Source organism: Micropterus dolomieu, linkage group LG03 (assembly GCF_021292245.1).
Source record: "Micropterus dolomieu isolate WLL.071019.BEF.003 ecotype Adirondacks linkage group LG03, ASM2129224v1, whole genome shotgun sequence".
Lineage (NCBI taxonomy): Eukaryota > Metazoa > Chordata > Actinopteri > Centrarchiformes > Centrarchidae > Micropterus > Micropterus dolomieu.
Genome location: NC_060152.1, coordinates 25,848,894 through 25,875,810, shown reverse-complemented (window position 1 = coordinate 25,875,810; position 26,917 = coordinate 25,848,894). Strand labels below are relative to the sequence as shown.

The 26,917-nt window shown below is 41.7% G+C and overlaps 1 protein-coding gene across 1 annotated transcript in view; it reads left to right on the top strand.

The window, feature by feature from the left end:
- The window catches only part of LOC123968616 (zinc finger protein 407-like), a 61,410-nt gene extending 40,235 nt beyond the window's left edge, over positions 1-21,175 (top strand). Inside the window, exon 6 of the mRNA XM_046045484.1 lies at positions 19,527-21,175. Within this exon, the coding sequence (XP_045901440.1) occupies positions 19,527-20,401 (875 nt within the window). The 3' untranslated portion in view covers positions 20,402-21,175. The remainder of the gene's footprint in view (positions 1-19,526) is intronic.
- The last annotated feature ends 5,742 nt before the right edge of the window (positions 21,176-26,917 follow it).

The window sequence follows — 26,917 nt, the reverse complement described above, 5'->3', positions numbered from 1 at the left end:
TTAAACCAAACCATCTCCATGGCTAGACTCCACTAGATGTAAGTTGGAAAATACATCTCTTTGTAATTTCGGGCAAACAGACCCTTTAAAGGCGTCCCATAGTCAACTCTTGTATGTTAACATATCATACAAGAATGTCCCATTTTTGTTACAAGGCTAGTATCCACACCACACATCTGTCTAACCTTTGTTTATTTTCATCTGCACCTGAGCTTTTTTTTCTGTCTTTAATATTGCGTTGTGTGCATGTTCCAGTTAGTTGCACACTGTCTTGCACACAGCCTGTATAATGTTTTTTTGTTTTTTGGTTGACTTGTGGACCCTCCCTTGCTCTGAGCTGAGTTTCTCCCAGCCTCTGCTGCATATCGCCGGCCTGTTGTCAGGAGAATGGATGGAGTCCGTCCCCCCCAGTGAAAACCTGGCCAGACACCGAGCGCTAACCCACTGGATAACAGATAGACACAGACACCCCACATCCCTTTTGGGGATTTAAAAGGGGGGCTCGGAGTCTGTCTGTGTGGTGTGTGTGTTGTGTCTGTGTGTGTGTGTGTGTGTGTGTGTGTGTGTGTGTTCCAAGAGCGATCCTCTGGTCGTTTGTAACCCTGGCACACTCATAGCACCTGCTGCCCAACCCAGGCAGCCTAGTAATGATGCAGACTGATGATGTTAATAAGAAGAGGTGCCCCCCTCGGCTACAGGGCTCAAGCAGGACACACGTGCCCACTTATCTGCACCCACATACACAGACATACACGCACAAATATGCATACATGAGCACTCTAAAATAAAAGCAAATAAATGTACTTATAAGCATTTTGTAAAGTCCAGTAATCACACAGTACACTCGCACACACACACACACACACACACACACACACACACACACACACACACACACACACACACGGTACATTACATCCACAATTCTTCAGGAAGCCTCTGTTTCATTTGCTGGAGGTGGGAGGAGGCTGAGCTGAGAAACACTACCTCACTATCTGTACAGAGATACCGAAATAATAATGGAAATAAAAATGTGTTAGTGCATGAGGCGAAAATCTTTCCGCTGGAAGGAAGAAAAGGGAATTATCACATACAGTGATGTCTTCATGCATGTAGCAATACTCTGTCTCTTTTTATTTAAGAGATAAACATCAGTAATTGGTGGCTGATGTACAGTTTCTAGGCTGCATTTGCTACAGGTACATATATATCTGTTCTCTTTTAATCTGCGTGCGGCGTGTGTGTTTCACAGGATTCAAATGTTTGTTGGTGGTCTTGAGAGCTTAATCTCTTCCCTCAGTCATGATGGTACTGTGTAGTAAAAGCTGGCTGGACCCCGGCTAGCACAGGTTGGTAGTTACTTTATGTCTCTCTCTGCAGTGTCTCCTTTTTTATTTTGCCTCACAATCCGGAAGAATTGATGGAGTCGCTGTGTTTATTCCAGCAATGTCAGCACAGAACACACACACACAAACGCTTTCCCTCTCTCTTTCTCTTCCTCTGTCTCTCTCCTTCTCTCTCACGAGGTAAACATATTTTGCAGAAAAGCTGACGGAGAGCTTGTTTTAACAACCTCAAGGTCAGCAAGTCAAAGCCGGCAGTCGTCACGCCAGCCTCGCTGTGTGTCGGTGGCCTCTGTGTATATATGTGTGCGTGTGTGAGTGTGTGTGTGTGTGTGACTGTGTATGTGTGTGTTACAACAGTATGGCATCTCCATGGCAGATTTATACCTCACCGTGCACCTTCAATAATTCAATAACAGTGCCTGTGTCTCCTCCCCAGCTCTCAGTGTCATTATAGAACAGGGCTAAATGCCACCAGGCCGTCCATTTCTCCGTCGGTGTCTCTCTACTGCAGAAACACAGCACACACAACAGGCCCACACACACACACACACTCTGCTCCTCTGCTGCCCCACTTTCAGTTGAGCTCCCACAGCTTAGCAGGCTGTCTCCTGTTGCAAATGTTGCTAAAAGCCTGCTATATTTGTCTTATTAGTAAACCTGTTAATTTCTAGCCTTGGTAATTTCGATCAAATTCACCTCCTCTGTTTCTCTTCTACACCAACGATACGCTGTGGCGACCACAAATGCGTTCGACCATGATGAGCATCAAAATCAGTCAGTTCCGCTGTTCTCTCACCTCTTTTATGGCCTGTCGATGCCTTCTCCCTGCGGTGCAAGGCTGTTTTAACCCTCCTGACCTGTCTCCTAGCCCTGCTTAGCTGTGTTCTGGACATCCGTGACTCCTCTGATATTACGGAGCTCCTTCAGTCTCTCCCATCGATCCAGTTCCCCCCTCTGTTGCTATGTGCTTCAACCTCTCTCTGACCCATTCTCTACTGCCTCATAGTCCTGTCTAGTAATGTGCCCCATGCAATGCCCTCGCCGTGCATGCTCTAATGTGTGTGTATGTGCACGCATCTGTGTGTTCGCCGCTGACCTGAGTGATGAGTGGTGACCCTCTGGCTGGCGCCTGGCGTCCTCCTCACTCCTATTGATTAGATCTGAGGTTTCATACAGTAGCCTCCTCACGTGACTCTGTCATTTACTGTCTCTCCTCTGTCTCCGCCCTGTCTTGCACACACACACACACACACACACACACACGCATGCACATCCATTCATTCAGTCACTTATGAAGCATGCATGTAAGTGATGAGCCCGTTCTCATCTGTGTTAATGAATGAAAAAGAGGTTAAAGGGCCGGATTCCATATTGCATGTATGAACATACAGCGGCATCCAGGAAAATGAGTTTAATTAAGAGACAACAGATGCAGCATGCTAACTGCTTGTATCATTTAGCTTATAGCTACAGAATGAGTCAGCAGCAGAGTGAAGGATCAGAGAGAAAACGAGGATACAGCTGTCGATGTTAATATACATCTTGGGGTTTGATTTGATTTGATGGAGTGCGATTTGCGAGTCTTTCATTTCTCAACGTGCCAGGTCGTTTCCTGCCCTCACAGTCTTTTGTAAACAGCCTCCTCAGAAAAACTAGACCTTTATGTGTGTGTGTGTGTGTGTGTGTGTGCGGGCATGTGCCTCTTCCACTCAGTCTTTGCCACAGTAATGCTCAGGTTAAGTGTAGTTGCAGGCTATTATACATCATTAGGGTAAGTAAGGCTCAGGCAGCGCGGCAAGAGAAATGGACTCTTTCAGATGCTTCATTCCTCAACGGCCGTGGCTGAAATAGGACCTGACGTCACACACACCCATGTACACACATGCCCGTATACAGGCACAATCTGCGGCACGGAGTAAGCAGCTAGCCACTTATCCAGTCAGTCAGTCAGTCACAAATCACCTTGTCAATCAAGTGGTTTATTGAGGCTAAAGTCTCCTGATCAACGCTAGTCAGTCTCCTGGCTGCCACTCTACTGCCACAACGGAAATGAATTCTTCCTTAATGGATAGATGTGAGTGTTATATTGTGTTTTCACATTTTATGATACTTGTTAACACCAGCCACGCTGGATTTAGACTGTGGTAATTTATTCTAACCATATCAATTAGAGTCAGGCTGGCACATGAGTTAGATATAGGCCTAGTCATTGATAAGTACTGATGTTTGGTATTATTTTTTGGGAAAAAAACCTTTTGCTTCATGCCAGGACAAGAAAATGTCGGGAAAATGTTGATTCTCAATAATTTTGAGGAATTATTTCACTATGAAAACCGGCTTAAATATTGGTTATTAGTATCTATATCATGTAGTACAGGTATCAGCATCATCCTCTAAAAGGATCCAACTCTGACATGAACACATTGTTTTTCAGAAAGATCAAACTAGTTCTATATAGATGCTTTAGACCCCACAGTCAGATAAAAGAAGCGAAACGTCCTCTGTTATCTCTCTTTGACTTGTTATGTTTCCTATGCAGAGGGGCACAGTGGTGTCCTCCGCCCAAAGGATGGACCTCCAGCTGGGTTTAAAGACAAAGGCCGGCTGGGTAGCAGAGTCACAGGAACACAGAGGTGATAGATGAAGGAGGGCAGGAAAAAGACTAATTGTTCTCATTACAGAACAAATACAAATCAATACCTCTCAAAGTGAGTGGGAGGTGGTAGTGGTCTTGAAGGGCACTGTAGTTATTGCATAGGGGTGGATTTTGCGGGAAGTACAAGTGGTGGCAAAGGCGCAGTGGAACCGATCACATTTGAATGCTAATTCCGATAAATGACAGTTAGATTAATAGATGTGGCGGTCCAGTGCTGGTCCTTCCCCCATAAAGCAGTGGGGGGAGTTTGAGATTGAAGTTTTAAATGCAATTAAATGAGAAAACACAAGGCAAAAAGGGGAGATATTTCCCCAATTTTTTCAAATTAAAGCAGGAAATTTCATTACCAGGGGAGCATATTTTACACAGGCAATTACAAGGTTAATACATCTTCAACATCCCCCCTTAAAGCCCTCATTTATTTGTTCAGGGATTTTAGTTCTTGTATTTTAGTTTATTTGGATAAGCAGAGTCTATGCAGAAGGTCTGCACTGTACACACATACAAACACAAGCACTCAAATGCAATAGATTCTTATACATTAATTCCCTTGAGTTTTACCTTAACTATAAAAGCACTACGTGTGTAACCCTAACCAATTGCTGTGACTTTTACCTAACTACTATTCAACTACATTACTAGCATTTGGGATTGGAACTTTTTACCATTAAGACCACAGCCAAAATGTCCACAAAACTTGGAAGACCTGTCACGAGTCGGTTCTCACAATTATAGCTAAACCAAACTGCATATGCACACACAGACACACACACACACAAACACATACCATTTCTTCATAGCAAACTCCAGGAGTATATTGGCAGCAGAATGTCCGTGTGTGTGTGTGTGTGTGTGTGTGTGAGATGTGTGTGGCTCCGGTCTGGTTTCTCTCTGACACAGATGACAGCATTGTGTGCATGTTTTTTTCCTCAATGACATATGTACTTTATGTGTGTGTGTTTCTGTGTGAGCCTGCAGACTTAAAGAGCAGCTCTCACTCACATGTTGACCTTTGATTCACTGTACATAGCAAGCAACAACATGGGAACAGTGCTTATATACATTCATGTACACATACAGTAATAATAATCACCGTGTTCATCTTGTGTAAAAACTTAAAACAAGTAAAGTTGTAAAGCTTGTAAAGTACTTTACAGAGCTTTTAAAAGGACATTACAAAATAAGCGATAAGCTATTATTAAACAGTCAAACATACATTTAAACAAGGCAAAGAAAAAAAAAGTGAATCAAATCGGTGTTGTTTTAGAATGCAGTTTTAGAGAAATGTGTCTTAATAAGCGGGTTAAAATACCAAACTGGTTTGCGGTGTAACATGTCGATGCCAATCTGCTCAGAGTTTCCTTCTTGTCAGATTGTTTCCCTCTGATTTACCCTGTCTTACAGCCGTAGAGACACCACACTGTATGATAGAAATTCAACAGTGAAGCAAATTGGCAGAGCCACAGAGGGCGGATCGACAGCAAGAAGACAAGCTGGGAAGGAGGCGGAGAGCAGAGGAGGCAGTGTGAAAGATAAAGAGAGAGTGAGATGGAGATGATGATGGAGGGAGAGAGGCTGTGGTGGTTTATATAACATCTCCAGGATGGTCTTTGGCATGCATCAGGGGGCTGAGCCATCAATCACTCCATCTGTGTAAAATCACGAGCTGACACCAATATTGCTAAATATTTATACTGTCACATACACACAGGCGTGCAGATGAAAAGAGCCATTCATTAGGGCCTTCTCAGGCCTGTCAGCCTGGAGATGGAGATTAGAGAAGCAACCTCCCACCGCGCCTGCCTCTCCTCTCACCAAGCTCCTCAGCCCTATATATAGAGCCATCAGGACGATAAATATCTCCAGCATGCCTCTGTTAGGTAAATACCCAGTAAATATGGCAGGGAGGATCGGAGACTAAGCTAAGCAGACCTGTGTGTTTGTAAGTGGGTGTTGTATATGAGTGAGCTCTGTGTCATAGGGTTGTGTTATGCATAATATAGGATCCAGTGTTTTTGGAGCTTGAACCTGATTGATCCCTACAGCTTGACCTCTGCTGTCTCCACTTTATGGAAGCGCATTTATGTTAATCTGAGTCAGATTTACTAATATGTAGAATAAATAGCTTTGGTGTTTGTCTTCCATGGGCATTCATGAAAGCTGCAACTATTATTGTCATTATCAATTAATCTGCTGCTTGTTTCCTCAGTCGATTAATAATTTAGTCAAAACAATATCAGAAAATAGTGGGGAAAAAAACGTAATTGCTCATAGCCCAAGGTAAAGACGAGGTTACGGTTGAAACAAACTAGTTTGTACGTCATGTTGTCTGAAGGTAAAAGTGTTTTATAGCTGGTTCAAATGACCACACTCAAAGGCGGAGTGAAAAGCTGTCATAGAGAGGAGAGACATGAGGATCATACACACCTTCAGATAGCCTCTCCTGGAAGACATTTGTTGTGTTGTGCTCATTTGTTCACACTGAAGTGACAAATAGTTTGAAAATGTTCGTAAAGAACGAGAAAAGAAAACTGAAACTGAAGAATGTTTTGCATTATTGCGTGAAATGGACTTGAAATTGATTGGGTGTTTATTAAAGTAGGCTCTGCTTAACTTTCAGCTCTAATAGTCTGCCTATGAGATAGGTGGATTGGTTTGTTGAGTCAAACACCAGTGTGTCTGGATTGGTATTCATTTAATATCAATAGAAAGACAGTCAATAAATATAGATTTTTTGTCATTATGCCAATGCAGTACGAGAGGATAAATGCTATTAGAGCTAAAACAATTAGTCGGTTATTGTGTAGTCTATCTATTCATTTAAGTCATCCTTAAGCTAAAATACCAAACATTAGGTTATTCAAACTTCTTAATTGTAAGGATTTGCTGCTTCTATTTGTTTTATGTGATTGCAGATTTCTTTGAATAGGAGTGTAAACTATTTGATGACGTCACCCTGGGCTGTGTGGAAAATGTGATGGTCATCTCGACCAAACAATTGTTCAATTAATCGAGAAAGTCCTCAGTAGATTCACTGATAAGGAAAATACTCGTCGGTTGCTACCCTAAATGATAAATTTTTTAAACTTAAACACTAGCTTTGGATAAAGAAAACATACCTTCCATGACTGAAGACTGTAGTCAAGCTTGAAGATTTAGGCCTCTCTTTGGCTCCTGATCTTGGCCTCAGTACTGACATCTTCCATAGCAATCTGCTTCTGTGTCGTCATACATTCTTCTTTTATTGTAATTCTCCCCCAACCCAATCCAGTCTACTGCGACTTCATTTCTCCACCCAGTTTTTTGAAATTCTGAAGCCATTATGTTGCGATTATTCATTTCATCCGCCTTGACGGACCTTAGATCAGTGCGCAGGCCAGGCCTTGGCAACAAAAAGACATCAGCAACATCATCTTCACGCTGTAATTACGAGAATGGGGGGAAATTTCATTTTGATTAGCGAAAAAGCTTTTATTCTCAAACTCTCATCCATAATTAATCATTAAATCATGGGAGAGTGAGTGAGAGGGATAGATAGGGGAACATAGTGAAAGGAGAATGGAGGGATGTAGCAATGGAGGGAAAGGGAAAAGGCATGTAATTATCTGCAGAAGTTCGACATACCCAGTAAATCCACGGAGCCGTCTGACATGGCTAATTAAAGAAGCAATCAAAGGTCCACCTCCAGAGATTTTGAGAGAAAGACGAGAGAGAGGAAGAAGGACACAGGCCAGAGCGATAGAAGAGGGCCTAATGGGGGAGAATGAGAGAAGGGGAAGGAAGGAGGGGGGAATATGGGAAAGAAGAGTGTTGTGATCTCTGTTATTGTTTCATATGTCAACCTTCCCTCTTGGATTCTTGGATGAGGCTCTTACACGCCTTCTCTCTCTATTCTGTGTGTCTTTTTTTCTACTTGCATCAGGCCATCACACTGTGATCATTTCAGACCTTCAACTGCAGAGTGCAAATAGCTGCAATTTACAGCGTCAGGGAAACAACCGGCACTCCAACAAAAAGTAGTACATTAGTCATATCTGGTTAGTCATTTTTAAAGTTGAAATGATGCATCTACTGATGCTTTTCTAGGGCACATAATCAGTGATGTAACCTGCAGTCATCAGGTGTTTCAGGCCTTTCAGCATCAGACGCCCTCTCACTGGCAGCCCCGCTGAGGTTGATCGGGCCTCACTTTGTGCAACTGTAGCAACCTCCCACACATTTGCTCTTATCTTGGCTTATCCGTAGCCAAGCAGATGATTTCCCAGCAGCCTCTGTGTTGTGGTAGATGACGCGCACTTTGCTGCAAAGGCACTGCATCCTGTACTAACTGTTCTGGCTAACCAAGCCTTCATTCTTAGCCTTCTTGATTTGAAAGATTCCTCCATATTGTCCTCCCAGGAAGGGGTTAGCTGGCTAGTAAGTTAGTTAGGCAATGCATTTTGTTGACTCAAGCACAAGCCTAACATCTGATGATTGTTTCCTGGTAAGGTTTTCAATTAACTGACAGCTTATTTATTACTCCCTGAGAACAGCTGTTACACTGGGATTGGTTACACTCATCGATTCCAATAAGCTTCTGTAATCTTCTCTTCAATTTCCAAAATTAGGTTTCTGTGTGTCCCTTACATCTCTTGTGAAACACCTGGAAACCAGTGTTTTAGTAGTTATAAGTGTCTTATACGTTCTTTGTGTTATGAAATTTAAAAAGCGTGTACATTTCTACCATTTGTGCGAATACATCTAATAATTTTAAACCTAACCTGCAACCAAAAGAATTGATTGACTGTTTATTAATGCTTATGTCACTACTGAAAATGAAATAGTATTTACTATACTGTAACTAAGGTCATGGCCAGAAGAGACACAAAAGCCATTCAAAGGAGGGAAAGATGAAAAGTGAAGGTGTAGTGGAGATGGTTTCCCTGGTGATTGTGGGAGATTTTCTTTCTCTTCACCTTTCACCGCTCTCTCTCTCTCTGGGGGCACAGACCTGGGGGGACATGAGGTAGATAGAGTTAGTGTGGACCACATTATACTCACACTGGGTCATCCTCTGTCAGCAGAAAAAGAGCTGAGAGCAGGACACTGGCCTGTATTCCCTCTGACCACTGTTGTACTGTGTGTGTGTGTGTGTGTGTTCTTTTCACCTCTTGAGGCCTTTCCACCTCAGTCATTGGTCTACTGTATTTCATTGTCCAGGGCTGTGGTTGGTATTGATATTCACTCTGAATGACCATCACTTTCTTACACAGCTTCTTGTTTTGAATATTATCATGTCCTTATTCATCATCAAACTTAAATATTGTTGCACAGATATGATTGTATGGCAATATTTGGGAGAACAGTTTTTCCCATTAATTAACAAAGCCCGCCACAGTCTAATTTGTTCCGCCATAGTTTCAAAATGAACCGAAAATACATAACCATTAAAGACTTCCAACGTTGTGTATTGTGCCGCTGTTCACCGCTGCGGTAAACTTGCACGCTCACACACAGGGTTGGGAGGGTTACTTTAAAAATGTAATCCTATAAAATGATTAATTAGTTGTTAAAAAATTTAATCAGTAACATAATCCAAGTACCAGAAAAGAAAAGTAATGGAACCTGATTACTTTTAGTTACTTTTAGATTACTTCAATACCAAATACGCAAATAAAGACTAGAGTATCAAAGATGCGTTGTCTGCTCAGTGTATTTTTAGAGAAACATACAATTATAAAATATTCCATTCAATTCATCAAAATCAATGTTTAGGTCTAAATGTTTTTATATGATGCCTTGCACTAGGCCTATATGTCATATGGCAGGATCTGCAATGACAAAAAATGTTGTTTTGTATTTTTAAATGTTGATGAATCATCCTGCACTGGGCGACCTGTATTAATTTAGTTTCCAATGAAAAGCTTTCTTAATTTTTATGACGCTGCTGAAAAATAGGGTTTCTGGGACCGGGAACCACTGATTACTGCACAGAAGCACAACTTTATTCGCAGATTTTGCTGAAGCTGGATCATATTTGATGGAAAATATTTTCTGGTTTTCTCTCTGATGTTCCCCGGCTGCTGTGCCTCAACTCTGTGAGTTACGGAGTTCCTTGATGGACACATAGCTTTACTTGTTGCCGTAGCAAGTCAGCTAACTGCTGCTAACTAGCTACTATTATCTCGTTAGCTCAGTTAGCCTGCAACTACTGGTCAAATTAACTCAGTCTGCCCTTAAAGTGAACTCGGAGCACTGAGTGTGTGTTTAGGTTTACATCTTTACTCAAGCACTGGAGGTTTTCAGGCCAGGGGCGGGGTAACGAAACTGTGCTCAGCAGCCTCCCAGTGAACACAACATGAACAGGACCGAATACAGCCTCATTAGTTCACTCAGCCCCGGGGTGCTAAGAGCCAAACCAGCAAGAAAACCACCTTCGTACTGTATTCCCAGTTGTCAGACTGGCCTCCGTTGATCTCGGAGGCTGTGCTCGGGTCCCGCTGCCGTGTTCACTCACTGGGAGCTGGAATTAGTTTGCACAGTCTGCAGGACGGGGTGGGGGCGGAACCATATTCAACTACTGGCTACATGCCGACCAATATCTGCCACAAATCCCTCAGTAGCTTTGTGTTATGCGGCATTCAGAGCAAACACGAATTTAATCCTCGCATAATTTCCTCACTGGTTTTGATCGCTGGACAACTGTGTTCATACACAACACAATAACGCAAATAAACACAACTCGCCATTACTACATCAGTATGAACCCAAAGTAAATTGTAATAAACTGATCAAACTGATGCCGAAATAACTACAATATGATACAGATTTGTTAAACATATGAATTCATGCTTTGTCAGGTCTGTCAGCAAGACACCAGGACAACAACTTCTAAAATGTTTGTTTTCTGAATAGAGTTCGGATCAATCAGGGCTATGCTATGCTAACCTGTTCACAGTAAAGTATAACGATATCTGGAATAAATTTACAGACACATATTTTCTGAACTCACCAGGTAGTTCAACCTCCTCACTTTCTTTTCTCCCAGCAATGTAGTAGTCCAAAAGAGCTCTGCGTGCCAAACAACGCTAACAACAACAGAATACAGTTACTTTATTTTTGTATCCTGATTACGTAACGCTGTTACACATAATCTGTCTCCACCCCGGGTTCACGCACTTTGGCATCCGACTCGAGACAACCACTTTTCTTTTGAGGTAATTACGGTAATGTTTACTAACAGCATCGAGTGTTTCCACTGTTGCTTGTTTGTGAGACCACGATCAAGCTAGCCACTAAATTTGGAGTGCACATGTATTAGAGCCTTTATGGTAAATGCAGTTAAAAGGAGCAGAGCGAGCTGACAGCCAGGGTTAGCGACTTTATTCTCGTCATTTTCTCACTTTGTAACAAGTGTTACAATATGAGAGTCTTACCTGAAGAGAGGCTATTCAGTCTTAATTCTACGCAATAAGAGCACATCGTACATTATCATTTATCAAATTGCGTCAGAGTTGGTGAATGTAGCACAAGGATGGGAGGATACACATATGACAAAGTCCGGTTTACACCATAACACCATAATGTATACAATATGTTACACCATTGGTTAACACCATAACGTATACAATAAGGAAAAAAGATTAATTGTATTATATGTTACACTAATAATAATAATAATAATTGTGTCCATTAAAAGTAAAATAAAATGTTAGGGAAATTTCTTACAAATTATTCTTTGATTTAGGGTTACTGAAAAACATTAAATAAATGAGTTGACTTTTGCAGTGTGTTTGTGATCAAATTATTTACTAGGGCACAGAACAGGAGGGCAACGTTCTTCATAGATGTAGCCTCTTTATTTTGCTTTTAAAATGCACCAAATTAATGCACTTAACGTTAAAATGTACATATTTTTCTTACGGGGGGCATGCCTCCGGAACACCCTAGGGGGTTGATGTCCACCCACCCACATAGTGTATCCATGTTTCTCAACCTTTCTTGTTTACTTCTACTTCAGGTACTGTTTTGCTGTTTGTGAGAGGGAATTACACACAGTGTTTTGCTTAAAAGATATGTTGTCTTTTAGCTGCTTTGCATACTTGTCTGTTGACATAAGTAAAATAAATATTGTATCATCTTAATCTTAAGGTCCTCTACAACAGATCTCCACTCTGTCATTGTTGATTATAGGTAAAAAAATACAAGCATTCTGCTCTTTATGATTAGGTTGGACTGACATGAAATCAATTACTGTATGTTTTCCTTAAGCCCTGGTTAAGCTTGTGGTCTCCTTGTAAGAAATGTCTCAAAATCCTCATCCTCAGATTTTGGCCTGGCTTGCACGCTTATCAGATTTTAGTAATTTGTGCTCACTGATGATGTCAAAATCTGGATATTGCAAACAGCATCATTCATCCTCTTAGCTTCCTCTACACACAATGAAGAGACATGTAGGAAAACACGTTATGGGGATATTTTGAGACTCACAGCTTTCCTGCCAGACATACGCTCTTCTCTCAATCGTTTCACTAAGAAAATGAGACTATAAACTATAAAAACTTTCCTTTTCAAAGGAAACACTATAGAAAACTCTTAATTGCCCAAACATAAAGCATAACTTCTTGTGTGTCAACGAAGTCTTCATGAATGACTGAACAGTGTGTTTTTTTATTTATGTGAGGCTAAATAAAGCAGATTATGAGAAAGATAATCACTCTTTATTTAGCCTCCAACTAAAGTCACTTATGGATTAATATTGGCCTTCAAAGGCACCATATCGGTGTTACAGTCCAGAAGGCCCTCTGTCAGTCTGTGCCCTCATTCTCTTCTGTTTATTCGTCCTTGGGGTGTGTTCAGTGCGTCTCCATCTCTCTCTCTGCCCCGTCCACCCGGTGTCAATCTGGCTGCTGTATAATTGGTTGTTTTTTGGTCGGCCGGCCTGTCCTCCCTGGCGTTGATTCATGGCGTTTGTAAAGGTGACAGTAGCTGCTGTCCCTACCAGACAAAGTAGAGCCATCACTAGCCGGACCTCAGCTGACCTGCCAGTTTGTGCACACACACTCACACAGAGGCAGACACATACACGCGTAGGAAACACATGCAGCTTTGCCTGAGGCCTCACAGGGGAGGAGAGGCAGGTAAGGTCATCATGTACACAGCTCGACCAAAGAAGATCCTAAAATACACACATAACAGTGTATAAACACATACACATATGGATGATTGTCTTTATGTAGTATGCAAAAAAATCAACACATGTATAAAACTACATACTATATATACTCTCATGCACATGTATGCACTTCACATACAGTATAGCTCATGGTCTATATGTAATCTGTAAAGAAACATATGCACATAGACTGAATGTATTACTATACATATCCTGAAGTAATATGTAAAGAAATGCTCAGATATATACAATATGATTAAAATAATACGTACATAAACACAAAAACAAAAATATGCACATATAATGAATATATATGTGAAAAACAATAAAAGTGTATTTATAAAGCACCTTTGTTACAATAATTTACAATTACTTTACAATTAAAATATGTATAAAATCATTAAAAACCGTACAAATCAGAAAGATAAAGAAAATCAATCAAAACACTATTTTATAATTACATAAACACGTACATTTATATACATTAAAATAACCACAGAGATAAATATAAACACCTGGAAATACACACAGGCACACACACACATACACATACACACTCCTATGCAGGCCTTCCCCAGTGACCTGGATACACCCAGAACTGACACTTTATCTACTTAGCAGTGTCACCTTCAAAATCCGCACAAGTGACACGCACCCACAAACACACACACGCTCATACACCACCTTGTCTGTAAAAAAATCCACCCACAAATAACAGCCATATGTGTCAGGTTTAAAGGTCTCCATCATGCTCTTTTTAAGGTACTGGCTTCATATCTATAATTGAAAGTAATCGGCTGGTAAAAGGATTGTAAAGGGTTTGTGTTGTTGTAAAGAATTGATCATAAGCTCTGGCTGTTTCATGTTCCTGCCATTGAACTTGTAATTGATTTGGTGAGCATGTCTTTTTCTCCGCTCTTATGTTATGATTTAATATAGTAAAATTGCCTTTGCTTGCTGTAGTGTCTATTCAGATTGATTTCTTTGACTTGTCGCACGTGTGTTTTTATGTACAACTACCACACACCAATTAAGATTTAGTGTGGGGTGCATTAAGGTTGAGGTGGGGGTTTAAATTTAGGTTTAGGGATTACAACCAGTGCAATGTCCTCATAAGTATAGCAAGACTAACGTAATGTGTGTGTGTGTGTGTGTGTGTGTGTGTGTGTGTGTGTGCGCTGGCCTGATTACATGCGCATGTGCAAGTGAGCTTACATTTGCAGTGAGCTGACCTGTTGTACAGCGACTGTAATTGATTGTGTGTGTGCTGGTGTCTTGGTGTTAAGGTTAATTTTTCTAACTGCTGGTAAGTGCTGTCTGACCGCTCCCCTGGCGGCCTCTCCGAGCTGAAGTAATGGCCCGGGCCCCGCCACTGGCCAGCCCATTGATCCGCTGATCAATAATTGCATCTGTACCGTACACTGAGCAGGGAGGCTCCCGCACTGACCTGACACTAAGTGTTGTAAGGCACACAATCACACCACACAAATGGTTGGCAAACTGTTGTCCAGGGATTACCCAAGGGTCCTTGGGTTGCAGAGGAGTCTCCAGCAAAATTAGGTTTAGTTTAATTTCAGTATAATTCTTTCATTAGAACGTGTCCCGTTTGGAGAGTAGATTCACTGTCATCACTGTTATGTCCCTATAGAGTGCCGACAGTTGTGTTCTCCTCTGATTTTTTTTTTCTGATCGTCCAAGACTTTAAACAAGACTGCGCGCGCAAAGCAGAGTAGGAAAAAGAAGAAGCGTGTGGTGATTATAACATTTTAACACTGCTGCTGCTTCTTAGCAGTGCAAACCAATAATAATGAGTTTGTTTTATGGGACACTCACTTTTGGATCAGTCAGACTTTTAAATGATTTAGCACCAGGTCTGATCTTGATCTCACTTGTGGCAATTGCAAACAAAAGCTATGCTTTATTGCAAAATATAGATGTATGCATCTCCAAGATTTTCCTCTTCACTTGTCGTCCTGTTTCTCTCTGTCCCTAACATTCATCTCATTCTCCTTTGTTGTTTCCAAATGTCTCGTTGTCTCTGACATCTTCCATGTTGCTGTTTTCCCTAAATATTCTCACATAAACCAGACAGTCATCTGGATAGAGAAATAAAATGGTATACAAATATCTCCACAGGATGTTTGAAACTGTTGTGCAGAAAATTGTTATTACTTAAGTTTAGGGCTGTCCCCGACTAAGGATTTACATAGTCGTATCAGAATCATCAAGTCCTGCCTATAGTCGACTGATAGTCGAATCGTGTGTTTTTTTGTGCGTGGCGATTGCGAGCCGGGGGGGGGTTACACACGGTAGCTCCACTTTAATCTTGAGAAGCTGCAGAGCTGCAGTCTCTTTTCATTCAATTTACACTGTAAATTTCCAGCTAAACTGAGGCGCCCTCTCTCTCTCTCTCTCGCCTGCCATTCCCCGGTCTTGTGCAGAGTTGCATGCATGCTGTGCTGCTAACAACTGCATGCACGTCGCAGTTCCTTGCATGTCTATTTCAAGTAGCCGGCTATTTAAAACCGATAAAATAAACGGTGATAAATTATCCGGAAGTCCCGCGAGGTGCGGACAACTCGGCACAACACCAGTGAAGTTGGGGCTCCGTTTCTTCAGCAAGTGTTCCTCCACTGCCACTACCTACACGCTACGCCTACACATGCGCACTGACGACCCAGAGTTACAATATTGGATTTATTCACGCACTTTAAAAACATTTATGAAAGCTTTTTTCTTTTCCCATTTTTTTATTTACAGCATTAAAAGTTGAAATGTGTACTGTAATAGGCTATATATTAACCTATTGGGAGAAAACTGGTAGTTCTATGTAAAATCAGACGTTGAGCACCCCCATATCGCCAAAATGGCATGATCCTCGTTTCGCTGCGAAGCTTCAACTGTGAGATTGACAGTCAAATCAGGCGCCACCCATCGAATCTTCGACTATTCGGGGTCAGCCCTACTTAAATTCTAGTAAGTAAGTAAATTAAGTAAATTTCCCCCACATATAGTATGAGCTCTGTACAAGTGTAATATTAGTCACTGATGGAGACTTTCCTCGAGACATTTCTGTCATCTGGAAATCAAAATGACATACCCACCCATTTCTGTATGCTTTTCTTCCTCCTGTTGTTTTATTCCTCTCAGGGAGCCCCCATCTTGTTTCAGATCACAGCCAATAAAGCAGCCTGTCTCTCTCTGTCTCTCATCCTCTCTCCTACTTCCTGTTAAAGGAATCAGTCAGTCAGAACACTCAAAACACATATTAAACAGGCATCAGCCTCTTGCCGGGGCCAAATCACGCTGTTCAAATGTTGTTCTTCCACCGGGAGCGCAGGACAACTGAAGAGATGGGATCTGCAACATTAACTTGATTCACGGCTGCGGCGACTGAGTGACACTCCATAAACCTCAGCGGGCCGCCGCTGGGCCCCGTCAACAGCACCCCATGGCTAATGTGAGACACACTAGCAACACATAGCCTTACCATCCCCACAGCGCTACACACACTCTGACACACACATACATTCAAGCCCACGCAGGGACTGGCATATACATATTGTACAGAGACACACCGGGAAAGCCTGACCTTAACATTCCGCCCACATATTGACACATAGACAAACACAATACATACATGCATTAACTCATATTTGGCAAAACAGAGCTTTTCCAAGAATGTACATATACATTCAGGAGTGCACGCACGGATATATGCACATCTATTTTAAAAACACACAAATATATATATAGGTTTTATGGTAATGCAGCAGAAACTGCCCAACCACTGAGTTATTGTCCTCTTGCGCCAACCTCTCAGCTTACAGCATTTTGGTGTCGGCAGTTTGCATCGGCCCTGTAGCTGTGTGTAAAAAGGTAGTAACCTCTGCTGCTGAAAATGCCAACTTCCTCTGGCTGTCTTCGACAGTGCTGACTCCCTCCACACACTTCGTTTGCCTTTAAACAAATGCACATTGTTATCTTCTACTACATGTATAAGGAGAATGTTATATGCAGTAGAGACAGACAATACAGACTAATCACGTGAGAGAAGAATTTGAAACAAATATAGCAGGCAGACGTGAAGTATTTCTCTGTGGGCCATATACAATATTGCATATTATAATTGGTCACAAAGTATTTAAGCTATCATGAAAAATGTAGCCTTGATATAATTCTCAACAAGCCTCCAAAGTACCAAGTAACCTACCTTTTATCGAGGCCTCAGTCTGATTGCCCTGTTTTTCTTTACACAAAAGGAAATGGTTCCAGAGTTTGTAGTAACTGCTCTTACCAGGCATGAAAATACACTCAGAAAAATTCTCTTAGTGGAAGAGTGAAAACAGCTTTATCCTCATAAAATTATGCTGTCCATCTACATTCTGTCTTGATTCTCTCAATATCATCTTTTGTTCTGTTACTTGTAGATTTGTAAATTCTCTATCATTTGTCCATTGTGAGTCACCAGCAGAAAACACTGGCTAACTATAATTTTCTGCATAAATCAAACACGTCTTTGTGAAAAGAAATCTTGAAATGGCTTATCTTTTGTCCAGTGTTCTTTCTTTTTTAGCTACTCCTTAAAATAAACCTGGCAGGTGAAGACAGGTGTGGGTGTATGTGTGCAGATGTCATTAAAATAGCTGCAACAAGTTCTCATCTTCTCACATTGTAATAATGCCACTTTTTAATGACTTATCGTACTGTATGAACATTAGCACAGGACAGATTTATATATCGGAGACACAGAGGTAAGCAATGTTTTGCCACTCTTTTCATCAGATATTGGCCAGGTTGAATGATTAAACAAAAAACTGTATCAGTAAATGTACATATTGCCAGAAAACACAGTATTTTGGAGGTTTATTATTAACTCAAATGCACTAAAATAAAATATGAGTTCTTAGCTGAACCTGGGAGCCCTGTTTAACTCTTGACGCACAACTTAACACCACCTGACAACTTTTCTTGCAGCCATTAAGAACAGCTGGTGTGTTCCTTGACACTAGCATCTGCAGTTTCTGTCTATCCAGGTCTTAGCAGTTCATGTTGGACACACTCTTAACACTAAGAAAGTGTTAAGAGTTTCCTACACTGCTTCATGTACATGCTTGTAAAATGTACCGATAGTCCATTTTGAGTGTATCTGTGCAGCGTTAATAGGCTTGCTTTCACTTGCTTTCGGTGGTCACTGCCTACTTGTCTAATAAAAGAGTTGAGTTGAAGCTCCTGTCCTCCTTCTGTTTACACTGCAGGAGGACAGGGCGCAGTTGGGTCAGAGACTGTTTGCAGCACAACTCCGACTTTCTGATCACATTGTCAACCTTGTGAGTGCAGGACATTAAATGTCGGGTAGAGATAGGAATATCAATGATTGATGAGTTTGTTCCTGTATGTACTGTGAGATCTGTGTGATCTCGTCGCTACCCTTAGGGTTAAACCTTGTACCTCCAAAATGTCAACTTTTTAGGAATCCGAGCTAAAAACAATAAAGGTTCTTTGTTATTTCCTGAAAAGTGGAGGTTTTGAAGAGAGTTTTTGGAATTTGTAAGGGTATCGTGAGTTTAAAATGTAGAATCTGCAAACTTTCAAGTGCAAAGCATCAGGAGACCCTGCAAGTTAGGTTCAGTGTTGTCTTCCCATGACAATAATATGTCTGTGCTTTCTGTATTTGAACAGCAAGTTCATCTATGCTCCGAAGCCAAGGCGTGAAAAGAGTCCCTTCTTCAGTGTCTCAAATTCCCATTTTTCTGCATAGATTAGCTTACAAGTGTCTGAGCCCGGCGCTGTTTAAACAATGGCATTTCTAACACTGTTCCTGTCACCTTGGAAACGCCATGGCAACCTGTGATCTGAGAGGGCACAGTGTGGCTCAATTAGCACCAGCCGTATCTCACCACACTCGTCCTCCAGCCTAATATCTCCATATTCTGTCTCCTTTCAGGCATGAAGTGACACAAATATGTGAAGTGTTACATCACTTTTTATATCAGCTTTGCTTTCCTTATAAGTTTTTTGTTCCCTTTCCTCACAGTGATGGGTAAACATAGTAAGTTCAACCACTGTGGTTACCAAGAACATTAAGCGAGAGGATGAATATGAACAACTATGTGTGCAGTAATTGCCATGCCTATTTTTGAACTTTTGGATATGATCCTGACCATCTTGCCACTAAATTATTTTCCTTTTCGATTCTGTGTTTGGACTCCAAGAAATTCCTTCCATCTCTCATTTTAGCTCCTGTTGTCTATTCTTCTTACACTTTGCTTGTACTAAGTTTGACAGTCGAGGAATTGAATGAAAGTATCAGCAAAATACCAAAAAGTTAAATCTACAGTAATGTAAAATGTGTCTCTGTGTTCCCCAGGTATAGTGTCCAAGTCTTTTGAGTGTCGCCTGAAGGGTCAGGGCGCTACGTTTGTGGAAGCAGAACTTGTGGAATCCCCTACGAACAAGAAGGGCTCTCTCGAGGGATCTGGCCACGATGAGCCCGTCCAGCAGGTCATCATCATCCAGGGCTACGGCGACGGGGAGGTGGCCATCGACCAGGCCCTGGAGGAGTCGGCTGCTGCAACCTTGCAGACGCTGGCCATGGCTGGCCAGGTGGCAGAGGTGCTCCACATCACGGAAGATGGACAAGTCATAGCCTCGGGCAGGGAAGTGGCATCCGCGGGGGCCCACCTGGCCGGAGGCAGCACCCAGTACGTGGTGCTAGAGTCGGGTGAGGCCAGGGAAGGGCTGCGGGCTGTGGCTAGGGGAGGGGTAGCAGTAGCAGGACAAAGTCACCTTGTTTCGGAGTCGTCCACAGCTCTGGATGCTCTGCTCAGCGCTGTCAGCGAAATGGGCCATCAGGAGGAAATGCAAGGAGCGGCAGCCGTCGTTCATGAGGTCTTGACCCCTGAGATAGCCGAGGCTGTGCAAAGTGATGGGCAGACCGACATGAAACAGGAACAGGACGACGTGCGGGTCATCCAGCAGACTGGCCAGGAGGAGATGCAGGAGGTGCTGCAGCTTGCTGCCTCCCAGATGATGAAGGAAGGTCTAACCCAGGTTATCGTTAATGATGAAGGCACCCATTACATTGTGACAGAGCTGGACAACTGCACCTTACAGGTGGAGGGAAGTGTGTATGGAGAGCCTGGGGCAGGTGACGGGGAGATGCAGCAGGCAGAGCAGCAGGCTGGAGAAGAGATGGTGGTCTATCTGGATGGAGCCCCTCATAATATAGTTCTGGAAGGGTAGACGAGAGAAACATTAACTTAAAGAGGTACATTTGTCGTTCCATTTCAGTTTTCCTTGTTTAATTCTGTTATAGCCTGCATTAGGCCAAATGTTTACCAGTAAATCTATTCCAGTCTCCACCCTTCTCTTATCCTCTTTCATTTTACCCGTGTTTGATTCACTGTATATCTGTTTTCAGTTTTTTACCATTCCCTCTTCGGCTATGCTAAACTCAGGTTAAACATCATTTATTTAGAAGGAGGTGGTGCTCAAGTGAGTTAACTTGCAATACTCACAACCACCAAGGCTACATTAACTACTTGATTAGTGCCATGCAACTTGAGGAGGTGAATATATATTCTCCTAAAATGTTTTTTAAATGCATCTAATATGCTGAGAGTTAAATGGGGAAATATGGATTCTGTTCTGTATAGGTAACAATGGTTTTCTTGTAAATGCATTTTGTTTTCTTTATGATATCTTTGTTTAAGATTACATTAAGTTTTGATGTTAGAGTTGTGTCCTATGACACAATGGTTTATTCATAAGTCTATTTTCTAAGGTTTTTTCTTTCCATCCTTTGTAGTAATTAGTATATCATCAGTTATGAAACAATAACTTGATGGACTTTCCAAACCGATTTTACAGATGATTTACATGTTACAAAATAGAGTTGGTAATGATACATTTGTGTTTTTTTTTAAATCCCCTCAGCAGGTTGCAAGTACAGCTTTTGGGGAACCTCTAAAAACCAATGCAATTTCCTTTCTGACAATAAAGATTGAGACTAAATTTTAACAACAGTGTCCACATTTTTTATAGTACTATTTGCTGTTAATCGTCATGTCACAGAAGCACGCTTTTCAACATCGATACTGCAATTACATGTACAGTACGCCGCCATCATACAAGCAACATGCAAATACATGCATCAACTGATGGGTCCCATCATGCTTACTGATCACTAACACAGTCATTATCATCACCATTATCATTACCGTCATCATGATCACCATCATCCTAATCGTCATCCTCTCTTCTCTCCCTCCATCAGGCACATTCTGTTCATTGCATATAACACACTCATCCTTTTTTTCCCCCAGCAGTATTCAGCACTGGAGGGAGAATCAATATTCATTTAGGCCCCTACACAGGCCTGGTTTCTGATAGAGTGAGTGGGAGAGCAGTATGACGGCTGCAAACACAATGGCCAACCGCTGAAAGTAGAGAGACAAACCACTCATACACACCGGGGGTATCAAAAGATCATCCCTTTAACACACACATACACCGCGCACGTAGAGTGCGAAGGTGGGCTGAGAGAGAAAGTGGTAGAAGAGTAGGCAGGAAAAATGAGAGGATTACAGATGGATGTTGAGAGAGGTGAGGCCAGAGAAAAGTGAAAGAGCAGTGAAATCCACAACCACACAGAGAGAAGGGAGCCTGTAATTTCACATAACACCGGTCTGCCTTTCAGCCTGTCTTTGTCTCCTGCTCCATGTTGCAAAAGAAAACACACAGTCTTTTCATGCTGTGTCTTTTCAATGAAGATGGGCACATTTAACAGAGGTCATGTTCCCTGCGTGGGCATCCACGCGTGCCTGTGAGTGGGAACCAAAGTGTTTTAACAAAAAAAGGCATCAATAACGTTTAGATGCCTCGCATTTTTAGAATTTACCATCATATGTTAGTCAGGCCCGGGGAGCCAGGAGCCAAACCAGCTAAGTAAACAACCTTGTTGTTGCTTTGCTGAGGGCAGACTGGACGCTAGAGTGAGTCACTATCGCAGCTTCAGGTACAAAGTGGTATTACAAGCCAGAATGGGTCAAGGCTAGCTTGTTAGCATGCTAACTTAAGTAGATATCTATGCAACACAATACATCGATGTCTTTGATATAACATCATAACTGATTTCTTCACATTCTGTTGATAATTTAAGTACTTTTTGGAGTGTAAATTCTTATATACTGTATACCGTAGCTCCTTTAAAAGCAAACTGTCTGTTTGTGATGTATAGTTTGTTTTTTGAGCAGACAGAAACAAAGAGTGAATTTTGTTGAAAAAAGAAAAAAAATAGAAAAACAAGTAGAGAAAAATATGAAGAAATGTAGTATTTTTATGTGTAGCATAATTTTTCTTTTGTTTTTATCCTGATGATAGTCCTGCGACCGCTCAGATTTATTTCATGACCTCTCAGGGGGTTCTGGACCCCCTGGTTGGGAACCACTGCTTTATAGAACTCAACATTTTAAACCAGGCTACCTGATTCTCATCATGAAGTGGAGACACTTCCCTGAAATCCAGGTAATATAAGAAAATGATTAATTTTGATGCATAAGTTTGGATGTTTTGTATCAAATATCAGTGTTTTGTGTGTGTTTGGCTAATGTGACCCTTTACAGTACTGTGATGTGACACTCAATAAATTCACAATTTCAAAACTGTATGATCTCTAACTGACACAATGAAAGCAAAAGTCCTGATTTAATATATGCACCTTCTGAAATAACAAAGTGAGGGACCTGAGCTAAACTGGGTCCATGCCCTCCACTAACATCCCCAGTATACTGTGTGTGTTGGTGTTTTTGTTCTGAATAGGAATGCGGGTCTGCGCTCATGCTTGCACATTATTCTACATGTCCAGCTAAGTGATTGTGTACTGTATTGTGTGCATCTCCACCCTCCCCGTGTATGCCCCTAATCAGGGATGGATGGCTCATTATTAACTGCAGCAGGCTACTCTTGTGACATGGAAGAGAGAGAAATTAGCAGCTGTCACCCAGTGATGAGTTCATTTCCTGACAGGCCTCTGCTACGAAGAGTCCTGCTGCAGACGACCAGGCAGCTGATGGAAACCTGCTGCTGAAGCTTAATTGGAGAGCCGGAAAAGGGCAGGGCGGGGGGAGGGCAGGCTTGGCTTGAGAGATAAGGGTAAAAAAGTGGGAGCACGGGTGGAAGTAATGCATTAAAGTATTAAGAAAGAATTAGCATGTAACTAAAAAATCTTTTATTTAATTTGAGTTCCAGAGTAATTTGACTTCTTTATGAACTGTAGGCTTCTTTGTTGGTAACTTAAGTACATTTACTCAGGTGCTGTTCAAATCTACAATTGTGAGGTACTTCAGTTTACTGCTGTAGTAACTAGTAACTTTCAGAACAAGAGTTTGCATGAAACACATTATAATCCTCTTATGAAATATGATGCAGTGCTACCCCAAAAATAGTTCAAATTAGTTCCACACTGACATTAAAATGCGACCCTGTACACAGGATAAGCGGTTGACGATGGATGAATGGATGGAAATGGGATATTGTAGATTATGATTACTTTGACTTTTGATACTTTAAAACAGCTATAATTCATATTTGTATTAACAGCAGCTTGCATGACTGCATGTATGTGAAAGGGGATGCTCATAGTGATAAAACCACTGACAGCTCTTCAGTTTCCCTCAGCTCTACAGAGGTTTTTAGCATCTTTTAGTGTGTTGTTTTGGTTTTCCAGCATGCAGCTTTACTGTTTTATTTTTATTAATTAACACTATTTTGAAAATGTTGTTTATTAGTGCACCAGGTAGCTGTTTTCAGCACAGAAGCTGAAAAATCCACTGTATGCTACACCACCTGCTCAGCACCAAACAGCAGCCGGACAGTTAGCAACTAGCTGGTAGACCACATATATTTAGCTGCTCAAGAGCCATATATTTCCCCCAGGAGATAGGGAAGGGTCAAATCAAACCTAAAAGGAGAGTGAATATGGGGCTTAAATTCATCAGGTCGCCAGAAACATGACTCCAAATGAATGCTAGCATTGCTCCATATATGCAAGTTATGTAAATAGGCAACTTTTTTGCCTAAACAGGCTGTACTTTTACTTTGAAGGCAGGATATTTACTTAATATGGTATTTTTACATTGTGGCATTGCTACTTAAAAGGTTCTAAATACTTACCCTAACCCACTACGGGCTGGGTGGGAGTGGCGTACAAAGACTCAGTATGTCGGGTGACATACATTTATAAATGCACACTCTCATACATAGAAACATTAACGTGCACCTTCTCCTTGGGGGCTACTCTCATCACTCTCCTGGGGACAACGGAGAGGGACAGGAGTGGATGGTCTCTCTCTTTCTCTCTTGCTCTCTCTGTTTCCCTGAGTATGATAAATATGGCAATTCTGTTTAGTCGCCATCTATAGAAAACATATCAGCCTGGGGATCATTTCCTTAATGTCTCCGCTATTAGTTTTAGCTTCCCTTTGGCAGTATTAGCAAGCCGGCTGATACGCTCTGCTTGTGTGTGTGCATGTCCTCGGGGCTCCAGGTACAATTCTATTAAACCCGACTTGTTTGTTTATTTCCTGTCTGTCTCCCTCTACATGTGCCCTGCTTGCTAGAACCTGGACACTAACATCGATAGGCCACAAATAGCTGCATGTACAGTCAGAATCCAATGTTTGTTTTTGTCATTTTTGTGCTGTAAATCGATAGTTTGTTTGAGAAGGAGGTGGAGCACAGGGGAAACCACAGTTAGGTTATGGTTCATCTCTTCCATGGGAGTTGTTATGGGAAAAAGGGGAGTTGGGGGGAGAGAAGGAGGGGTATGTGGGGAGCCCTGCATGGCTCTTCTCCCTTTCTCTTACTTTTCCTATGTGGCTCTGCATTTGTGTCTTTGATCATGTTAATCCCTGCCTAGCGCCCACCCCCCCAGTCTCCCTGCCATAGACTCACTGCCACACACACCTCAGCGCCTGACAGAAAATTGACAGCCCACTCTATCCCGCACACACACCCCCTCTAAAAATGGCAAGCATTCTCCATTCCTCCATAGAGCAGCTTACCCCCACCCCAAAAAAAAGAATAAAATAAAAACAGGCACGCAGGCAGGCAGGCAGTCCCATTGACGGTCTACAGCACTTCATTAAGGAGAAGCAGTGATTGAAAAGGGATCTGATTAGCTCATTATGATGAGATAGCAACGTTTCAACCTTGAACCAGAAACAACTGTAAGTGCTTTTTAATTAGGCACACTGCACTGAGGAATAGCACTTCAAAACATAAAAAGAGGGAGTGAAAGACATCTATCTCAAGCAGAAGGGAAAGTAAATGATGAGGCAAAGAGTGGATCAGTGGGAGGCCTATTCCCTCTGCCCTTACAAGAGCATCACTTTTTCAACACCATGCCCATCATGGAAGAGCTGAAATGCTCTCAAAACAGTTCCAGTTGAGTTTCTCCTCCATTTAGATTTACAATATTTAAATTATATAGACCTCTTGAGGGTAAAAAAATGTTATGCCTCAAATCTACCCTCTTGAATTAAACAATTTGACATCTTCAATTTATCAGCGGCCTTCACAGAGTCTGATTCACGTGTATAGACTCTGAGAAGTCGGCACGCTACCCTGCGCCAACATGCCACTCTGTTTAAATAGCAGATCTTCACTGTCAGCCTGCGATAACACCTTTCTACATAGCTGCTGCAGCCATCTGCTTCATGTCATCCCTGCCATATAGGGGTTAACTCTGTTGGTATATTCATTTTAGCAAAACAAACAGCGTGACAGATGAAGAGAGAAAAAAAAACCAGTATGATAGGTTTTTCTTGATTCAGAAAATATTTCATGATAAGGTGATGCTTCAGTGTTTTGCATGGCAAAAAGTTTCACTCCAGCAGTAAATACTTACAAGATACAGCAATGAGAAAATAACAACCTGTGCCAACACCTAAAATACCAGTAAATAATGCAACAAAAAAAAGCAAAGCGTTCATATATTTACTGTAACAAGATTGTTAAAAGTTTATCATCACTTAACATAACATCCTCACTTAATGCAAATCGCTTCCAGTGAAATTGTTAGGTAAGAATATAGTGATCATCATATACAGTGGGTACGGAAAGTATTCAGACCCCTTTAAATTTTTCACTCTGTGTTTCATTGCAGCCATTTTCCAAAAATCAAAAAAGTTCATTTTATTTCTCAGTAATGTACACTCAGCACCCCATCTTGACAGAAAAAAACAGAAATGTAGAAATTTTTGCAAATTTATTAAAAGAGAAAAACTGAAATATCACATGGTCATAAGTATTCAGACCCTTTGCTCAGTATTTAGTAGAAGCACCCTTTTGATCTAATACAGCCATGAGTCGTTTTGGGAAAGATGCAACAAGTTTTTCACATCTGGATTTGGGTATCCTCTGCCATTCCTCCTTGCAGATCCTCTCCAGTTCTGTCAGGTTGGATGGTAAACGTTGGTGGACAGCCATTTTCAGGTCTCTCCAGAGATGCTCAATTGGGTTTAAGTCAGGGCTCTGGCTGGGCCATTCAAGAACAGCCACGGAGTTGTTCTTCGTTATTTTAGCGGTGTGCTTAGGGTCATTGTCTTGTTGGAAGGTAAACCGTCGGCCCAGTCTGAGGTCCAGAGCACTCTGGAAAAGGTTTTCGTCCAGGATATCCCTGTACTTGGCCGCATTCATCTTTCCCTCGATTGCAACCAGTCGTCCTGTCCCTGCAGCTGAAAAACACCCCCACAGCAT